Source organism: Malaclemys terrapin, chromosome 6 (assembly GCF_027887155.1).
Source record: "Malaclemys terrapin pileata isolate rMalTer1 chromosome 6, rMalTer1.hap1, whole genome shotgun sequence".
Lineage (NCBI taxonomy): Eukaryota > Metazoa > Chordata > Testudines > Emydidae > Malaclemys > Malaclemys terrapin.
This window is the reverse complement of record NC_071510.1, coordinates 857,291-876,651: the sequence shown is the minus strand read 5'-3', so window position 1 is coordinate 876,651 and position 19,361 is coordinate 857,291. Positions and strand designations below refer to the sequence as shown.

General features: G+C 42.5%; 1 protein-coding gene across 1 annotated transcript; it reads left to right on the top strand.

Annotated features, from left to right (window-relative positions):
• Nucleotides 1-516: 516 nt before the first annotated feature.
• On the top strand, nucleotides 517-19,361 carry XPA (XPA, DNA damage recognition and repair factor). Its single transcript, XM_054032825.1, has 7 exons — nucleotides 517-534; nucleotides 1,666-1,817; nucleotides 10,099-10,209; nucleotides 13,674-13,779; nucleotides 15,137-15,302; nucleotides 17,463-17,580; nucleotides 19,128-19,361. Coding segments are annotated over exons 1-7 (804 nt in total). The 5' UTR covers nucleotides 517-532; the 3' UTR covers nucleotides 19,277-19,361.

Sequence of the window (19,361 nt, the reverse complement as noted above, 5' to 3'; positions counted from 1 at the left end):
CGGGGGGAAGTAGGAAGGGGTGGTGTGGGGAGGGGGCAGGGCCCCACGGAGCAGTAGGGGCGGAGAAGGCGGGGGAGGGGACGGGGGGGAAGTAGGAAGGGGGTGGTGTGGGGAGGGGGGAGGGCCCCACGGAGCAGTAGGGGCGGAGAAGGCGGGGGGGGTGGCTCGCTGCGCGGTTGAGGGGAGACGGAAGGTGGGGCTGGAGGCAGGTCTCCCCAAGTGGTGTCCGGGAGGGAAGCAGGGCCGGAGGGGTTCCCCGGACGGGGGGGAGGAGGCAGGGAGCCCGCAGGCAGGAGGGGGAGCGAGGCCGCTCCCGTGCCGCCTGACGCCGCCTGAGGCGAAGGCCGCCAAGAGAAGAAGACGCCGCGCGCCTCTCGGCTGCCCGGCACTAGCGCTGCGCGCGCCGGGCATTGCCCGCCCCCGGCCTTTTGGCGCATGCGCAGCAGCGGCTCGTCGCTTTGGGGAAGGTGCTGTTGGTGGCCGCGGCCTGAGGCTGGGGGGTGCGCGCTCCCTCCCCCCCCCCCGCCAGGTGATGTGCGCGAGCTGGCCGAGTGTTGTGGGGCGGGGACTCTGGAGGGATGGGCGGCCGGGGAGTGGGGAGGGGGCTGCTGGGGCGGGAGCGATGGGGGGGGCTGCTGGGACGGGAGCGATGGGGAGGGGGCTGCTGGGGCGGGGAGCGATGGGGAGGGGGCTGCTGGGTCGGGGAGCGATGGGGAGGGGGCTGCTGGGACGGGAGCGATGGGGAGGGGGCTGCTGGGTCGGGGAGCGATGGGGAGGGGGCTGCTGGGGCGGGGAGCGATGGGGAGGGGGCTGCTGGGTCGGGGAGCGATGGGGAGGGGGCTGCTGGGGCGGGGAGCGATGGGCGGGGGCTGCTGGGGCGGGGAGCGATGGGCGGGGGCTGCTGGGACGGGAGCGATGGGCGGGGGCTGCTGGGGCGGGAGCGATGGGGAGGGGGCTGCTGGGACGGGAGCGATGGGGAGGGGGCTGCTGGGACGGGAGCGATGGGGAGGGAGCTGCTGGGGCGGGAGCGATGGGGGGGGCTGCTGGGACGGGAGCGATGGGGAGGCGGCTGCTGGGGCGGGAGCGATGGGGAGGGGGCTGCTGGGTCGGGAGCGATGGGGAGGGGGCTGCTGGGTCGGGAGCGATGGGGAGGGGGCTGCTGGGGCGGGGAGCGATGGGGAGGGGGCTGCTGGGGCGGGGAGCGATGGGGAGGGGGCTGCTGGGACGGGAGCGATGGGGAGGGGGCTGCTGGGTCGGGAGCGATGGGGAGGGGGCTGCTGGGACGGGAGCGATGGGGGGGGAGCTGTTGGGACGGGAGCGATGGGGAGGGGGCTGCTGGGACGGGAGCGATGGGGGGGGAGCTGCTGGGACGGGAGCGATGGGGAGGGGGCTGCTGGGACGGGAGCGATGGGGGGGGAGCTGCTGGGACGGGAGCGATGGGGAGGGGGCTGCTGGGGCGGGGAGCGATGGGGAGGGGCTGCTGGGACGGGAGTGATGGGGAGGGGGCTGTTGGGACTGGAGTGGAGAGGAGGGGGCTGCTGGGCATGAGGGGGGGCTGAAGGAGGAGCGTCCTGGGGCCACTGTGTGAGGAGGCCCCCCAGGGAGGGCCAGGGCTCTGTGGGCGGCTGCTGGTAGGCGCTGACATCTCCCCTTTCCTGACTGTAGGTCACTGGCCATGGAAGGCACAGGGCCTGCGGGGGAGACGCCCCCACTCTCTGCGGCCATGCGGGCAAAGATCGAGCGGAATCGCCAGCGGGCACTGATGCTGCGACAGGCCCGGTTGGCTGCCCGGCCCTACCCTGCCGCCCCCAGCAAAGGTTTGCTCTGACCCCTTCTTGGCCTGTTTCCAGGCTGTGTGAACTGAGGGCCAGACTGTCCTGGTGCCTGTGGTGTTGGCCCACAGTCGGTAGCGTCACCTGGAGTGCACCACAGTCACCAAGCGCAGGTCCTTGTACTGTGTAAATTAAAATGGTTACCGTAGCCACTGCAAAGGCACCAGCTGGGTCCCAGCATGCCTTGTTCCATCCTGGTAGTCTCCACTCTGATCTGAATGGTGCATGGCATGCTGGAAGCTCTCAGGCCTGCCCAGAATAACAAGTTAGTGCATTGTGTAGTTAAACAAAACTTGATGAATCACTTGGTGATTCATAGAATATTTGGGTTGGAAGGGACGTCAGGTCATCTAGTCCAACCCCCTGCTCAAAACAGGACCAATCCCCAGAAAGGTTTTTGCCCCAGATCCCTAAATGGCCCTCTTAAGGATTGAACTCTCAACTCTGGGTTTAGCAGGCCAATCCTCAAACCACTGAGCTATCCCTTATCCCTATTTTGTTCATTCCCTCTGGGGCACCTGGCCCTGGCCACGGCCATGGCCACTGTTGGACGGCAGGATCCTGGGCTAGATGGACCTTTGGTCTGACCCAGTATGGCAATTCTTATGTTAAAACAACCTGCAAGTTAAAGCCAACTGATATTGATGTTAGTAGTACTGAGTCATATTGGCTTCTATTCTAAGAAGCAATGAATCATGGGACGGGAAATACGAATGGTTGACAAATGGAAAAGGCCAAAGTTGGCAGGGCAAATTGGCTTCTAAGAAAGTAATGCTTACGCCTGAGAATTTAATTGATTAAAACAAAGAAAAATGAATAAAAATGATTATCTTATTATGGCCAAACCTGGATAAAACTGATTACACTGCTCTACAGCCAAAATGCTTCTGAAATAAATGTAGTCAAACTTTACTAATTCTGTGTCACTGAGAATGAAAATGATGCTTAAAATTGTTGATTGGCTCTAGTTTTCAAGATATGCTATTGGGTCAGTTAATACAACCCTTGACTTGGGAATGGCGGAGGATAAGTGAGTTATAAAGGGAAGGGATCTCAATTTAAACCAGAAATGACTAAAATACATCTTTGACTGGATCTATGAATAAATCTATGACTGGGTTTGGACAGTACTTGCTTTTTAGGCAAAACAATGAATGATGCAATCTGAAGCTGGTATTGCGTCATACATGATATGAATTGCATCATGTTATTCCTAGAAGCCATGGATGATGCAATCATAACTAAGCTTACATCACTCTGCTGAACAAATTCTGCTGAACAAATTGCCCTATATCAGCTCTAGAAATCATACAGTGTCGTGCTCTCTTATTTGTCAGTGTTTGATTTTGCAAAGGGACACATTTCTGTTTAGCCAAAGTGAGCAGAGATGCCTCGTTCTTGTGTGAACAGTGCAGATAACTTCTGCTATGTTTGTGGTGAAGTGACTTTTGCATCACAAAAGCGCAGTATAACCACTATGGTTAAGAAAGCCTATCACCTTTATTTTGGCTGCAAAATTGGAGATCAGGACAAGAGGTGGGCTCCACACATATGCTGCAACACTTGTGCAACAAATCTTCGCCAGTGGTTGAACAGGAAAAAGAAATCTATGCCTTTTGCAGTGCCAGTGATTTGGAGAGAGCCAACAGATCTTACCAGCAATTGTTACTTCTGCATGGTGCCTCCAGTTGGGAAAGGTGTGTCAAAGAAGAAAAAGCAGACTGTGCATTATCCAAACATTCCATCAGCTATACGCCCAGTACCCCACGGAGAAGGACTGCCGGTTCCTGATGCACCAGAATCATTCTCACTTGAGTCAGACGAGGAAGAGGATGAAACTTCTGGTCCTGAACCATCAATGTCACAGGACCCACATTTTCTCCCATTCTCCTCCTCTGAACCACACCTCCTAACACAAGGTGAACTGAATGACCTTGTCAGGGATTTGGAACTACCCAAGAGTAAGGCAGAGCTGTTGGGCTCCAGACTACAGCAGTGGAATCTCCTGGCAGGTGATGTTAGGGTTTCCATGTTCCGTGACCATCAAAAGGATCTTGTCCCATTCTTCTTCATGGAAGGTGATCTTGTAGCCTGCAACAACATCGATGGTGTGATGGCAGCCCTCAACATCGTTCACAATCCAGATGAGTGGAGACTGTTCATTGATTCATCGAAGACGAGTCTTAAAGCTGTTTTACTGCATAATGGCAATGTTTTGCCATCAATTCCAGTTGGTCATGCAGTCCATATGAAGGAAACCTATGACAACATGAAACAACTTTTGAGGTGCATAAACTATGACCAACATCAGTGGCAGCTTTGTGGCGATTTGAAGGTTATTGCTCTCTTGCTTGGTCTGCAGACTGGATACACAAAGTACTGCTGTTTTCTCTGAGAATGGGATAGTTGTGCAAGAGATTCCCACTACATCAAGAAAGATTGGCCACTCCGACAGTCATTGGAGCCCGGGAGGAAAAGTGTTCAGCATCCACCTTTTGTTGAATCAAGGAAGATTTTGTTACCACCCTTACACATCAAGCTGGGTCTGATGAAGAACTTTGTCAAGGCCATTGACAAAACACAAGCAGCTTTCAAGTACCTCCGTGGAAAATTTCCAAGGTTAAGTGAAGCTAAGATAAAGGAAGGTGTCTTTCTTGGTCCTCAGATTCGTGAACTTCTTCGAGATGATGCATTTAACCATGCACTGCGTGGCAAGGAAAAGACGGCATGGAAAGCCTTCCAGTTAGTGGCAATAAATTTTCTCAGAAACAACAAGGCAGACAACTACAGGTCGTTGGTGGAAAACCTCCTCAAGGCATACAAAAGCCTTGGTTGCAACATGTCACTAAAGATACATTTTTTTGCACTCTCATCTAGATTTTTTTCCACCGAACTGCGGAGCAGTGAGCGATGAGCACAGCGAGCGATTTCACCAGGACATTGCAACAATGGAGAAACGCTATCAGGGCAAATGGAGCCCATCAATGCTTGCAGACTATTGCTGGACAGTGACAAGAGATGCTCCATTTAATGAATACAAGAGACAAGCCAAGAAGCGCCGAGTAGACACTGAATAGGACTAAACTATGTACATAATAGTTTTTTGCCTTTTGTTTCATAATAAATTTTATTTATATAACCCTTTTGCTGATTTTTAAAGTGTTACATAAACAGGACAGGTGAAATATTATCATGTAAAGCAACCATAAACACATGAAAAGACCTAGGTTTACAATTTATGATTAAAACTCTACTATCTATACAATATACATAGACATACAATGTAAAAACTTAAATATCTTAGAAACAGTAGCCAATCAGTTGTTTTAATTGTCATATTTGAATTCAGCACATCAAAATATATAATAAAGAGCACATTTTATCTCTGAAGCAGACGACTTCTCAAAAATTATAGACCAGTGTTATTCATACTCATTCTATGAACCTTTCGTAATCTGTTTTTTCCCATTTGTGAAAATACTTCAGAAATATGAGTTTACCATGTCATTTAATATATATTTTTAAAAGTAGCATTATCTTTTTATTTGGATCATAGAATACAACAAGAATTTACAGGCATAATTTACACTAACTTAAAATGTTTTGGAGAACAAAGGTGTCCAGTTTGTTGGTTTTTTTGTTCATTTGTTTTTTAAAAAGCCCAAACATTCATTTGTTGTGGCAACTTGTGCTTTATGAACTTCATGGGTTTTCTGTTATATAGCTGACAAATAGGAAAAGTCCATCTGGCAAATGTTAAATCTTCTTATATGATCACATAGTTCAATGTGCATTTATTTTGCTGTAGAATTGACTTCTTTCAAAAGACTTTTCAGCTTCACCTTTTTCTAAAGCTTTTGCACTCTGGCTCCCGAAAGTGCTTTGTTAGATTTCTGCTTTCTAACACACACCTCTCTGTTTGTTTCATTTAATTTAGGTAAAGCATGCGTTTTATAATCTCTGGACCCATGCGTCACAGGCATTAGGTATAGCTAAGGTTAAGATTTTGTCACGATTATTTTTAGTAAAAGTCAGGGACTGGTCACGGGCAGTAAACAAAAATTCACAGAAGCTCTTGACCTGTCCCTGACTTTTACTAAAAATAACCGTGACAAAATGGGGCTGATGGGGTATGAGAGCCCTAGCCCAGCTGCAGGAGGGAAGAGGGAGGTCCAGCAACCAGGGTGGATAAAAATCAATGATTTTAAAAAAAATATATCAGATTTTTTTAATTTAAATCGGATTTTTTTGATGAAATGCTTTTTGAGGAAAAAACCTATATAAAGATAGTTTTAATTAAGATACATTATAGCTCAAAGATATCTCATCGTGGAATAGGGATTATAAATACTATAGAATTAGAATGAGACAATATATTCACGTAATGTTTAAGAAAAGTTTTGTAAATGAGTTCCAATAGTTCATGGATTAGGGACTCAATTTTATGGGGTTCCAGGGGCTTCTGTATAGATTATTTAGGTTAATCTTTCTATCTACCCAATTGGACTCAGTGCTCAGTCTAAAAGATACCATCAGAGATGCTTAGTTTTGCAGTTCTTAAACTGTGGATTTGTGTCTCCAGAGATAATATGCTTGTTAACAGCAAAAATGTTTTTAAATAAATAAATAAATAATATATAGAGGTGAGAAATAACAGACCTCAACTGTATTGTCCCTCTGCAAATTTGTGTACACAGAGTCAATCCCTTACCTCTCTCTAAAAGTGCAAAGTTTCAAAAAGTTCAATGAATAGAAGATTGTTGGGGGCGGAATAGATCTGGACAAGGAAAAGAAGTCTGGGGATAAATGTGAGAAGGGAGGGCCAGGCAGTAGAAACAAAAGTGAAACTGTTTGAGCAGCATATTTCATAAGTCTTGAGGATTGAGATCTTTCATACCATTCTCTCACTAGAAGGGAAAATCTGTAATGGTAGCAGGCTGTAAAAGAGACCCAGTTTGGGAATATTTGAATGAAGTTCCTCTGGTGGGTAAGACAGGCATACGTGCAAAATGCAAACAGTGCAACAAAGAAATACAAGGCCTGGTTGCCCAAATGAAATACCATCATGAGAAGTGTTCCTTCTCAGGAGGAAGCTGCGTTAAAGATGATGAAAGGAACATGTCTGAACATGCAGGATCTTCAGGTTGGTAAACTTTTTTTTATTTCATATTTCTTTCTTAAGGACTGCCTGTCTTCCTTCTGGACTATTCTTGAATTCTTATGTTTGAGCAAAAATATAGTTGTTACTCTATGGTACTATCATTTCAGATGCAGTTGTGATAAAAAATAAGTAGCTGAAATAGGCAGAACTTCCTTTTATAATGTCACCTTTAAAGTAGTGCTGAGTTTCAGTGAATGCAATGAGCAATATTAAATGAGCAGTATGGTGGTAATAATTAAATAACTGCATTGACTTATTTTGTTTAGGAAAATCCATCCTCAACATACAGGATTCTGAAGACTATCCACCTTCAATATCACCATCATTTTCTATAGTTCCAGAGTTATCTGCCAATGATAGTGTTTCAGTCACATCACGTATGTCACATAGCCACAGTATATCACCTGTAGCAAGAAGAAAAAAAAATCTCCATCATCCAAAAACAACCATAGATAAGTTTGTGATAAGAACCAGCAGATTACAAAAAGATGTAATTGATGAAAAAATTACCCGGTTTGTTTATGCAACAAACTTTCCTTTCTGTATGATTGAGAACCCACACTTCATTAACGTGGTTCAGTCATTAAGACCAGGACACAGTCCACCCAAGAGAGCAGATGTCACAGGCAAATTGCTGGATAAAGTGTATGAAAGAGAAATTGAGCAGTGTGCAAAAGGTCTAGAGGGTGAAATTGTTAACTGAGTCTTGATGGGTGGAGCAATGTCCACAATGATCCTGTTGTATGTGCTTGTGTGACAACAGAAGAAGGGAATGTCTTCCTTACAGAAACAATTGATACATCAGGAAATGTACACACTTACAAGAATACTTACAAGAAGTAGCAGTAACAGCTATAACAAACTGTGAACAAAAATTCAAATGTCTAGTACACAACTTGGTCACAGACGATACTGCATATGTATCCAAGATAATAAAAAGACGATTTCAAAGAGAGTCCCAAGCTAATAACATACGGTTGCGGTGCTCATTTGATGCACCTCCTAGCCAAAGACTTCAGTGTTCCAGAAATAAAGGCTAATGTTGTTGAAATTGCAAAATACTTCCGTAACAACCACTTTGCAGCAGCTGCTCTGAAAAAAGTGGGAGGAACCAAGCTAACTTTCCCACAAGATGTGCGATGGAACTCAGTAGTGGACTGTATATCAAGAACTGGCCTAATCTGATGACAGTTTGTGAACAAAATTGTGAAAAAATAGATGGCACCGTCACAGCCAAAATTCTCAACATTGGGCTTAAGAGAAATGTTGAACGCATGCTGAATACTCTGAAGCCTATTTCTGTAGCCTTGAACAAAATGCAGGGAAATAGCTGTTTTATTGCTGATGCTGTTGAAATTTGGAAGGAACAGAGTGAGATCTTAAAAAGAGAAATATGCAATGACAGAGTTAAATTACAAGCATTAAAAAAACGAATGGGACAAGCACTATCTTCAGCTCATTTTCTTGCAAATATTCTCAATGCTCGGTACCAGGGTCAAACCTGAACTGCTGAAGAAGAGGAGTTGGCTATGACATGGACATCCAGCAATCATCCCTCCAGAATGCCAACTATAATAAACTTCAGAGCTAAGGGTGAACCATTCAAGAAATATATGTTTACTGATGATGTTTTAAAGAAAGTGACACCAGTGAACTGTCGGAATTCACTTAAGCACTTGGATTCAGAGACTGTTGAAGTGATAATCTCACTTTTAACAGCAGTAGCTTCTTCTGCTGGTGTAGAAAGAATATTTTCTTTCTTTGGACTAATTCATTCCAAATTGAGAAATCATTTGGGACCTGAAAAAGTAGGAAAGCTTGTTTTTCTTTTCCAGATTATGAACAAACAGGAAAATGAAGGTGAAGACGACTGAGTTAGCTGCAGAAGCCAATATTTTAAGTTTCTCATGTTGACCTGGCTGACATAGTCGATTTAATTTTTGTGTTTTTTTTTTTTTAAATATTTCATTTAACTATTTTAGTTAAAAACAATTTTTACAAAAGCAATCCTGATTTTAAAAAACTTGAATGTTTAACTAAATTCAAAAATTCATGTTTGTTTTTTTTAAATATTATATGTTTGCTCTTGAAGAAAAAAATCCAGAATACATCACGTTGTTGTTTTAGTTAAATAAAACAATTTAAATGTCTGTCTGGTGGTGATCTCCTCCTAATACAGCATGGCAAGAAAATCCTCCAAATATTAATGATTAACCTGTTGAACTGGAGATAATTCACCTCCCAATGACTTCATAAATATCTGTTTCAATTACCTTTGGAAAATGAAATAACCAAACGATCATTCATTTCCTGATATAGCTGTAAAACTAATCTGAAAAGTTTTCAAAATAAATCACTTCAAAAATGTATAGTGTGTACCTTCTAAAAATGAAATCTACATCTATCTCTGAGTAGCGAAGAATATGTATTAAGGTTATAACAACCAACAAGAATGCACTTTTATGTAGAAATCCATGATTAAATTGAGTCTTCCTGACTAGTGATTTAAATCAAATCCACCCTGCCAGCAACTGCTGTCCATGGTGGCTAAGCTGCAAGGAACCCCTGCCACCTGTGGTGGCTCAGAGCTGCAGGTTTGATGGCTTGGAGCTCCGGGGTTCCTTCGCCGACCCCGGTGGCTGGGAGCTGCGGGGGAGGGCTGAAGCGGAAAATGTCACAGATCTCTGGAAGTCACAGAAATTGTGACCTTCGTGCCATAATCTTAGCCTTAGGTATAGCTTTCAAGAACAGTCTTCCACCAAGTTTGGTTCTTTTGTTGCTTTCCTTGCTCTGCAGTAACAGATATAGTGCAACCTATACATGTGTATTTTCCTTTGTACAACAAATGAATTCCCTTCAGCTGTTAGAAATCTACCCTTGGAGTTGAATGATTCTCCACGTACCCTGCATGTCCTGGTCTCCTAGATCTAGGAGTAGTACTGACAGTGTATTTTGAAAGCAGAAAGATCTCCATGCTAGCTCATGAATGTTGGATGTGAAGGCCACATTTTGTAAATTAGTTTTGCAAATAATTTTGCATTTACATTGATGCATGCAATTCTTTTAGCCTTTAAATATGTTGACTTCTCTTGTTTGTCTTTTCAGGAAGTGCTAAAGTTAAAGCACCTCCAAAGATAATTGACACAGGGGGAGGATTCTTTTTGGAAGAGGAGGAAGAGGAGGAACACAAGGTTGAGAAAATTGTCCATCAGCCAGGTAACATGATTAATTTTGCAGAAAATGGCTATACTGGTCATTTATAGTTAATATGAACACACTATTAAAATGAATAAGCTGCTCCATTTTGTGGCACGCTAGCTGAACAGGAATTATGAAAAGTCAGCAATGGCTTCAGAGAAACCTGAAATACATTTCTGTGAAAAATGTGGCTTATTATACGTCCTTATGTATGGAAAGCTACTGGTTGGTAGTGAAAAGGGTCATGTATTTTTCAATAATTAACCAGACAGACACTTAATTTAAGATAAATAAATGTCTGATGGGGGAAGGTGAGGATCTAAGTAACAGAATCCGTACAGTCTACACTCTTCTGGGTGCTTACAATTTTTACCTAGTATATTCTGATTCCTCATTCTCTAGTAACAAATGCTGATGCAACAGTCCCCTGCTATATAAAAGGTTTGAACACACTGGACCAGATCCTGAACTGGTGCAAATCAACATCTCCATTGATTTCAATGGCATTGATAAACTGTACAGTTAATTGCTTGACCACACTTTGGTTTGTTATTTTGTTAAGAAATATATTTGAGAACAAATAACCGTCAGACAGGCTTAATTAATACAGTACAGGAAAAAGGTTCTATATGATGCCAGTCTCCAAAGAACAGACTTGTGCAGCAATGTTATGGTGTGCTCCCCAAAGTTACACCTCTAAAGCAATCCTTTTATACACTAAATTGTTGATCAGTAAAAGGTGTGACGGGTTGGACCCCTTGGGAAGTCACCTGATGTGCTGAGATACCACTGAGTCTACCTGTTCTGCCACCATGGGGCCCCCTTTACCCTGTCTTGCTGAGCCAGGCTCTTAAAACCTCCTCTAACAGACACACAGGCAGGGCCACACCCAGACTCAGTTTAAGGGACTTGCGCCAGCACTCAGATGTCCCCCTCCCTTGGAGTACATATATATATATATTCTATTCACCTCTTCCCTCAATGTGGAAGAGGGTATGCACAATTCCCTTCCCCTCCCTCCCCTCCCCCCGGATAGCAATCACATAAACTGGGTTATATTATAAACCAGAAATAAATGTATTAACTATAACAGGTATATTTTAAATAGTTAAGGTGGTAGCAGACAGAACAAGGCAGATTACTAAGAAAATATAACAGAGCACACAAACTAAGCTTCATACCCTAAAGAAACTGATTACATGTAAGTTCTCACCCTAAATGTGGTTCTAATAATATTCTTCACAGGCCAGACACCCTTCCAGCCTGGGCCCAGTTCTTTCCCCCAGTTCAGTTTTAGTTGTTTGCAGCAGTCATCTCGGGTTGGGTAGCGGGGGAGAACTGACTACCTCAGTTACCTCACTCCCCACCCTTAAATAGGATTTGCATAAAGCGGGAGTCCTTTGTTTCCTAGTTTGACCCCCCTTCCCTTACAGTGGAAAGTTACAAGAAGTCCCTGGTAGTGTTTTAGCATCAGGTAACAAGACCACCTGACTCTGTACAAACTAATGCATACAAATAGGATAATCACATTCAGTAAATCATAACCTTTCCAATGATATCTCACATGAGCCATCTTGCATAAAGTATATCTGTTATGTCATAGTCACATCATAAGCATATTTTCATAAAGAATATGGAATGACATCACAAAAGGTACCATGTACAGTATTTGAAACTGGATTTAATTAATTGGCTTTCTACCTTGTTTGTTTCTGGTACCATGGTGTAGCCTTTTATCTTTTGTTCTGACCATATGCATTCCAGGTACTAAGGACCATAAAGACACCTCTTAGGTTTTAGTGTGGGTAACTCCTTTCCTGCTGCTATGATGAAATAATTGTATTCCAGATACTAACAGTTTTCCTATTTACTGAAGCCAAGGCTTACTTCAGCTAATGCAAGGTGTTATGGGATACTTACATAAGTGAAGAGGATTATGGTATAGGCCAGTTTAGGTAATATCACTGTTATAATGTTTGTGCTTAATGTTATTGGTGTGTCTTGCATATTAATATATATATATATGGTGCAGATAATACATAATCTCAATAATATTTATATACTAACCAGCATATATTAGTCAACAATGGGGCTGTACCAATTTATTACAGCTGACGATCTGATCCATGGTGTCCAGTAGTACCATTCTGGCAGTTGATACTTGTGGGAGTACTTGCTTAGGAGTGAAGTCAGCATTGTGTCCCATTACATAGTTAACAGCACTTCTTGTCAGTCACAGAAAGGGTGCTGTCTCAAGAATGATGGATTCAGGCATGAGGAAGTGGCAGGAGCAATAGGGAAGGACCAAGTCCCCTGATAGAAGGTAGGCTATCAGGCGGGGAATGAAACTAAATGACAAAAGTGAAGAAGGGTGGGATGGGTGCTATTTTCTTGGCTGTTAAAATGCTTCCAGATTGCATCATTTCCCCACACTTTTCTGGGGAGGATCCCATGCATGTTCTTTTCAGCCCTACCTGCATTTTCTCCCTTCCCACATCTAAATTAATGAATAAAAACCTCCAGCAAAACCAGCTTCTTCCTTTGTTATCTTCTTGCTTCATTCCATTCTGAATCAGCTGCAGGGCAAGTAATAACCTACAGGGCTTTGCCACTGAATCTCAGCTGTCAGTCGTGCTGCCCCAGATGCTCCAATATTTAAAATTTCAATAGTTGGGATATGGGCATCTACACTTCCGCCATTGTTGTTCAACCACTGGTAACTTCACTCTATTATTGTCCTAATAAAAATAGCTTTATACTGTTACTAATTAGTGGGAGTATGGTTTAATAATTACACAGCCTAATGCTAGAACTTGATTTTGAGACATGCTGAGCACCTACACTTTCCAGTATAAAATGCAAATTGGGATAACATTTAATTTTTGCCAGGTTAGGTCTGCTATAGATCTGAGTCTATAATTAGAATTGTCTGATACTTGAATGTCAACACTTCTAGGGTTTAAAAAAAAATAAAAAAATCTAAAATATAAAGCTCCTCATTTGGCCTGAAGCAAATAGACATGTATTGAAAGTACTGTATGGTTAACTTTATGTTCTCCCACTCTAACCTGGTGCCATGTTAAGGGAACACTTCCCATATCTGACCTATCTGTAACAATCTAAACCAGAACCCCTTCTTGCAAGCTGTGAGTGTGCACGTGCACACATGCATACACTTCGAATGTTGAAATCGGAGAACTCTTTTTTAGAACTTTTATTCTTGGGATCTGTTACTTATTTTGAAAGATCAAATGGCTTCAGTGGGACTCCAGACAGACAGAGGTCCATCTGCAAGGATCCAATTGCAAGATCATAGCCTTAGTTTGTTCTACAGAATTTTAGAAAACTCTTCAGAAGGGAAAACATGAATAGTGCATATTAAATATACGATATAAAAGCAACATTGTAAATTAATGTTAAGCTCTAGTAAGATCAACCCCAAATACTTTACCTAACTCAAATTATTTGTTCCCTTCTATTAGGACCTGTACTAGAATTTGATTACCTTATTTGTGAAGAATGTGGCAAACAATTCATGGACTCGTATCTCATGCAGCACTTTGATTGGGCAACATGCGATAATTGCAGGTATTGTAAATAATGGGCAAAAACTGTTTGGTAAATTATTAAATTAACTTAACTATTATTTTACTAGAATAAAAATTTGATTTTAATGATTTATACAGTTCTGTTGTAAAAACACATTTACATTAAAGGGCTATCAGAGGAATGTTATTGAATAAGATATTGTCAGTTGGAAAATTCTATGAATGGAATTGAATAAGTTTGTGTTTTTCACAGTGGAAGTGCAAAAGAACCACATCTTTCACACATGCCTCTTAGTGCATGATGTGAAAAAAATACATAGTATGTTAGAAATGTATAGTCTCTTTACTTTACAGCATTCATATTGCATTGTTTAAATATGGTAATGGAGATTATTATCCCATCAAGATTATTACAGATGTTCAAAGCAGTGAAATTAGTAAATAACAGATCAGCCATGCAAAGATCTATTTTTAAAAAACCACTGTGGTAGAAAAAGTGTTCAGCTATTTAAATAGTCAAATTAAACAAGACTTTTTATAGCTTCTGTAAGTTGGAGTAGATCTGTGATGGGGATGGTCAACTGAGTTAGCCCTAAGTATGTCTTTTAAATGTTGAAAACTGAATATTGAATAAATAGTTTTTGATGTGTTTATTTATTGGATCTTGTAGACATCACCTGATTGAATCTGACTGAATCCAGTGTTTTTTCCCACTGACATATGGCAATTTTTAAAATTTCAATATATCTATATATTTGTAGCAAATTGGGGAATATATTAAAATTATCTCCCTGATAAGAATTTAATTTATGTAATCATTTGGGCATATGATAAAAAGATTCAGGTGATACTTTGGATCAAGACAGGTGAAATAAATTTTTCAGATGCTCACTAGTACATTGTGTAACCAGAATGTTCAATTGTCTCATTACTTATCCAATAAAAAATAAACACTTTTTTATTAAACCTTTTGCTTTATTTTATTATTCCTTGTGCATGCCAAATGTCTTGCATTTGAAAACTGCTTTGGCTGTATAATTTGTATTTGAAACAATGAAGATTTGAAAATATAGTATCCAATTATCCCCTCTTGTAGGAAAAACCTGTGGTAGGAGACAAACTCAGGTAGAACCTTTGAGGTGATTCCGGTAGGAGCCCATTCTCCTTTTCCCCCCCACTCCCCCAAAAAAACCCAAAACAAACAAAACAGAGGGGTTTTTAAATTAGTGTGTTGATATTGGAGTTCAGGAGGACTACTCGCATGACTAAGTTTGCAAGATCAAGGCTCACATTACAGTAGGGATGTAAGGTGCATTGTACAGTACATAATGAACTTTAATATTAGCCTGTTACATAATGCTTTTCACCTGTCTCTTTAAAAAAAAAATCTGTTTCAGAGATGTTGAAGGTAAGCATAAGCTTATAACAAGGACTGAGGCAAAGCAAGAGTACCTTCTTAAAGACTGTGACTTAGATAAGAGAGAACCGGTGCTCAAATTTATTTTGAAGAAAAACCCTCATAATTCACAGTGGGGTGACATGAAGCTTTACTTAAAATTACAGGTATGAAAATGTTTGTAAATTTTTCAAAATATATGGTCCTTTTTTGCATTTTCATGACATTATCACTACCATCCATAAGTTAATCCTTGTTGTACTGAACTCAGAATCTTTACCATTTAACAAAACTAAATACGTTGTACAGTGCATGCGATAGAATTTCAATTGTCCCTGAAATAAATGGGAAAGGTTGAGTTTCTCCTATTCAGTAAGGAAGCTGTTTAGTGATAAGTTGTTGACTGAACTAGTATGTTGCAGAGGAAAAAATAACTTTTCTTTACTGACACAGAATCTGTATGGATCTGTTCTTTGAGTAAAAACATTTGCAACCCATTTGAAAAATATCAAGTTGCTTAAAGACATGTACATCTTAGAAGAAAACAACTGTCTTGAAATATGTTGAATCAATATTTTGATTCCCTTAGAAATATAATTCATGCCTTAATATTCTTAAATGTGGATGTGTGAGAAATCAATTAGAGTTGGATTAGGCCCTTAATTAGTAGGTAATACTAGTTTTCCATGCATGAAAATCCATTTCAAACAAAGTAACCTCTCTTTTGTTTTATAAGGAAGCTTTATTAATGTGTGGGAGTGTCACAGGGTGCTCTACTCACAGCTGGGTGGCACCCCTTTCTGGCAATTCTGGGATTAGCTCCACCAGGTTCAGCGCCCCCTTTCCAGTCTTCCACTATTGTTGCTCTCCTCCCGCTCATGGAGTCACAGTACAGCTGCTTCATGACTCAGCCCTCCAGTCAGGTCACACTGTGTTTTCCCCTTCCACAGGAGTTTTTCAAAAATCTCTCTGTACAATCAGCATCAGGCAGCCCTCATGCATGCTTCCCTGACTATGTCACTCCCACAGTGATTCAGGCAGTCTTCCCCTTCACTGCTTTTAGCAATACCAATCTGCAGTGGATGGTATGGGAACCCAGGCCCACCCTCTATTCTGAGTTTCATTCCAGGGCCCTATAGCAAGCAGTTAAGGTCTGGGTCGTCACCAAGCCTACTGCTCTCTTCCCTAAACTACTTCCTACTATGTTTCTTTAAACTCTTTTTTCCCCCCAGCCTTCTAGTCAGACCCATCTCTCTCAGGCCTACTCGATAAACCCTTCCTCACAGATTCCTGTTCCCCCTTCCTTCTCCCTTACGTCAGGGAGAGCGACTGCAGGGTTCCTCCCTGTTGCCAGTCTCCTGGCTTTATAGGTGAGCTTCCTTCTAATTAGCACCCTCTACATCAGGGGTGGACAGACTTTCTGGCCCGAGGGCCACATCTGGGAATAGAAATTGTATGGCAGGCCATGAATGCTCACAAAATTGGGGTTGGGGTGCGGGAAGGGATGAGGGCTCTGGTTGGGGGGTGCAGGCTCAGAGGTGGGGCCAGAAATGAGGAGTTCAGGGTGCAGAAGACGGCTCTGAGCTGGGGCGAGGTGAGGGGGTGAGGGCTCTGGTTGGGGGTGTGGGCTCTAGGGTGGGGCTGGGAATAAGGAGATTGGGATGTAGGAGGCTGCTCTGGGCTGGGACCAAGGGGTTCAGAGGGCAGGAGGGGGATCAGGGTTGGGGCATGAGGAGAGGCTCGGGGTGGCGCTTACCACAATGGCTCCCAGAAGCAGCGGCACATCCCTTCTCCAGCTCCTACGCTGAGGCATGGCCAGGCAGGCTCCGCCCCTGCAGCTCCCATTGGAGCGGGGCCATTGGAGCGCGTAAGAGCTGGAGGGGGGCCATACCGCAGCTTCCGGGAGCCACGTGGAGCGGCCCCCGACCCTGCTCCCTGGCTGGAGCGCTAGAACAGGGCAAGCCCCAGATGCCGCTCCCCAGCGGGAGCTCAAGGGCCGGCTTAAAAAGGCTGGCGGGCCGAATCCAGCCCACGGGACGTAGTTTGCCCACCCCTGCTCTACATAGCCTAAGTCTCCCCTCTGTGCAGCTTAATTGGATGATTGGGCCCACTTGGCCTAATTCAGCTCTTTCAGGGTGTGCACTCCACACACTGCCGTCACAAGGGTCACAGGCAAAGAGAGAGCTAGCCAGGTGATGGAAGAGGGATTGTTGGTGGGATATAGCAACACAATAAAATTGTGTAAAGGAGAGTTCTATTCTAAACTAGAGCAGCTTATCTTTATCATTTCAGGGTAAAAAGGAATACACTTGTGGTCTATCCCGTAGGTAATAAAACGTTCGCTTGAAGTTTGGGGTAGTGAAGAAGCGTTGCAAGAAGCAAGAGAAACCCGCCAAGATAATAGAGAAAAGATGAAACAGAAAAAGTTTGATAAAAAAGTTAAAGGTAAATGGTTAGAATTTAAACTAAGTTTTTTTTTTTTTTTTTTTTTTTAAGGTTTATTTTTTATAGGCTATCAAATAAAACCAGGTAGTAATTATTTGCTTCTGGACATGGAGAATTAGTGTAAATAATTTTTTACTACAGCTTCAGCTAGAGTAGTGTCTGTCTGTATTCATATTTATTTCCACGTCTAGTGATGTAGTGGGAAACTGACACTTTAATAATATGGCCAGATGAAAATTTTCATAACCATTAGAAATGTGGACACAACTTTGATAGTTTGGTACCACTGTTGTCTTGTTTATGTTCCCTGATGTACACCCACAATATATCATAAAGCTGCCTATCCAAATAACTTTTTCCTCACTTTGTTTGAATGAGAACATGTATTTTGTCTCCAGGAGCCTATTTTTGCCATTACTTATATGCATGCAGCAATATCAGTGGGAATTGATTGTATATGAAAGCTGAACTTAATCTGTAAGGTACAACATGCCTTTCCTTCCCTATATTTAGAACATTCAGCTCTGCAGTTTTTACTCGGCTGCATTGTCATTCTAGATAAATACATTGAATACCTTGCAGTTTAATATCGAGGGGAAAGATGTTAATAACAGAGATCCAGTTTGAAAATATATTTTAATGAGACGATAGTGATGTAGGCTTCTTAATAGCAGTATAATAAGAAAAAGGCTATCCTGGCATGTTTGGGTTTCCTTTACAGTATCTCTAATTTTGAGGCTTTATGCAGAGGTCCTGAGGTGGATAAGAGGTATTATAGGTCAGGACTGAGGAGTGATGAAGAATTTTACAAAATTACTCCTTTTAACTCCAATTTACCAAATTAAGTAATTCCAGGAATAAACTTTATAGGTAGGTAATGGGGCCTTAAATACTCACAACCAAGTCTGGCATATGAGATCACATCTTGGTTTTGTAAATCAAAAAAGTCAAAATTAAACCCTGGGCACCTGGCAGCTTTGAGGACTCCTATGTTTAGTTTCACATAGCCTCACCTATTTTATTACAAAAAAAATACCACACAGCCTCAATAATAAACTTGGAAGAATAACTAACCCGAATGCTCTTTCAGAGCTATTGTGGTCTCTTCATACAAGTAGTCCGTGTGGCTTGAATGGCAATACTTGCATGAATAAGGCAATCAGAATTTGGCTCTAGATATGTTTCAGAAACAACAGACATTCTCTCAGAATACATAAGTAATGTGAGTCTCCCTAATTACTGAGTTTCTTGTCCCTTAATCTGTTGTGGAATATCAGGGTTGGAAGGGAGTATCAGGAGGTCATCTAGTCCAACCCCCTGCTCAAAGCAGGACCAATCCCCAGACAGATTTTTGCCCCAGTTCCCTAAATAGCCCCCTCAAGGATTGAACTCACAATCCTGGGTTTAGCAGGCCAATGCTCAAACTGCTGAGCTATCCCTTCCCTTTTGTTTGTTCTCTTCCCAAAGGTGTTTATCTTTAGTGCTGACTCTTTTTTTTAAATAACTACCATTTACTTACCATAGACTTGGTTTACATTTTTCATCAGAGCTCCGTCGAGCTGTTAGGAGCAGTGTGTGGAAAAGAGGAACAAGTTCCCACCAGCATGAGTACGGACCTGAAGAAAACATTCAAGAAGATACATACAAAAAGACATGTACTATATGTGGCCATGAATTAACATATGAGAAAATGTAATAGCCCTTGATTGATTTTACATAAAATGCACCTTTTGTAATGTTAATATTTTGTATCAAGTAAAATAAAAATGATTGAGAGTAAA

Bases quoted from the DNA above. Each gene is read 5' to 3' on its own strand.
- XPA (XM_054032825.1), top strand. The intron at 15,303-17,462 runs GTATGAAAATGT...TCTATCCCGTAG, and splicing joins AGCTTTACTTAAAATTACAG to GTAATAAAACGTTCGCTTGA. The intron at 17,581-19,127 runs GTAAATGGTTAG...ATTTTTCATCAG, and splicing joins GTTTGATAAAAAAGTTAAAG to AGCTCCGTCGAGCTGTTAGG.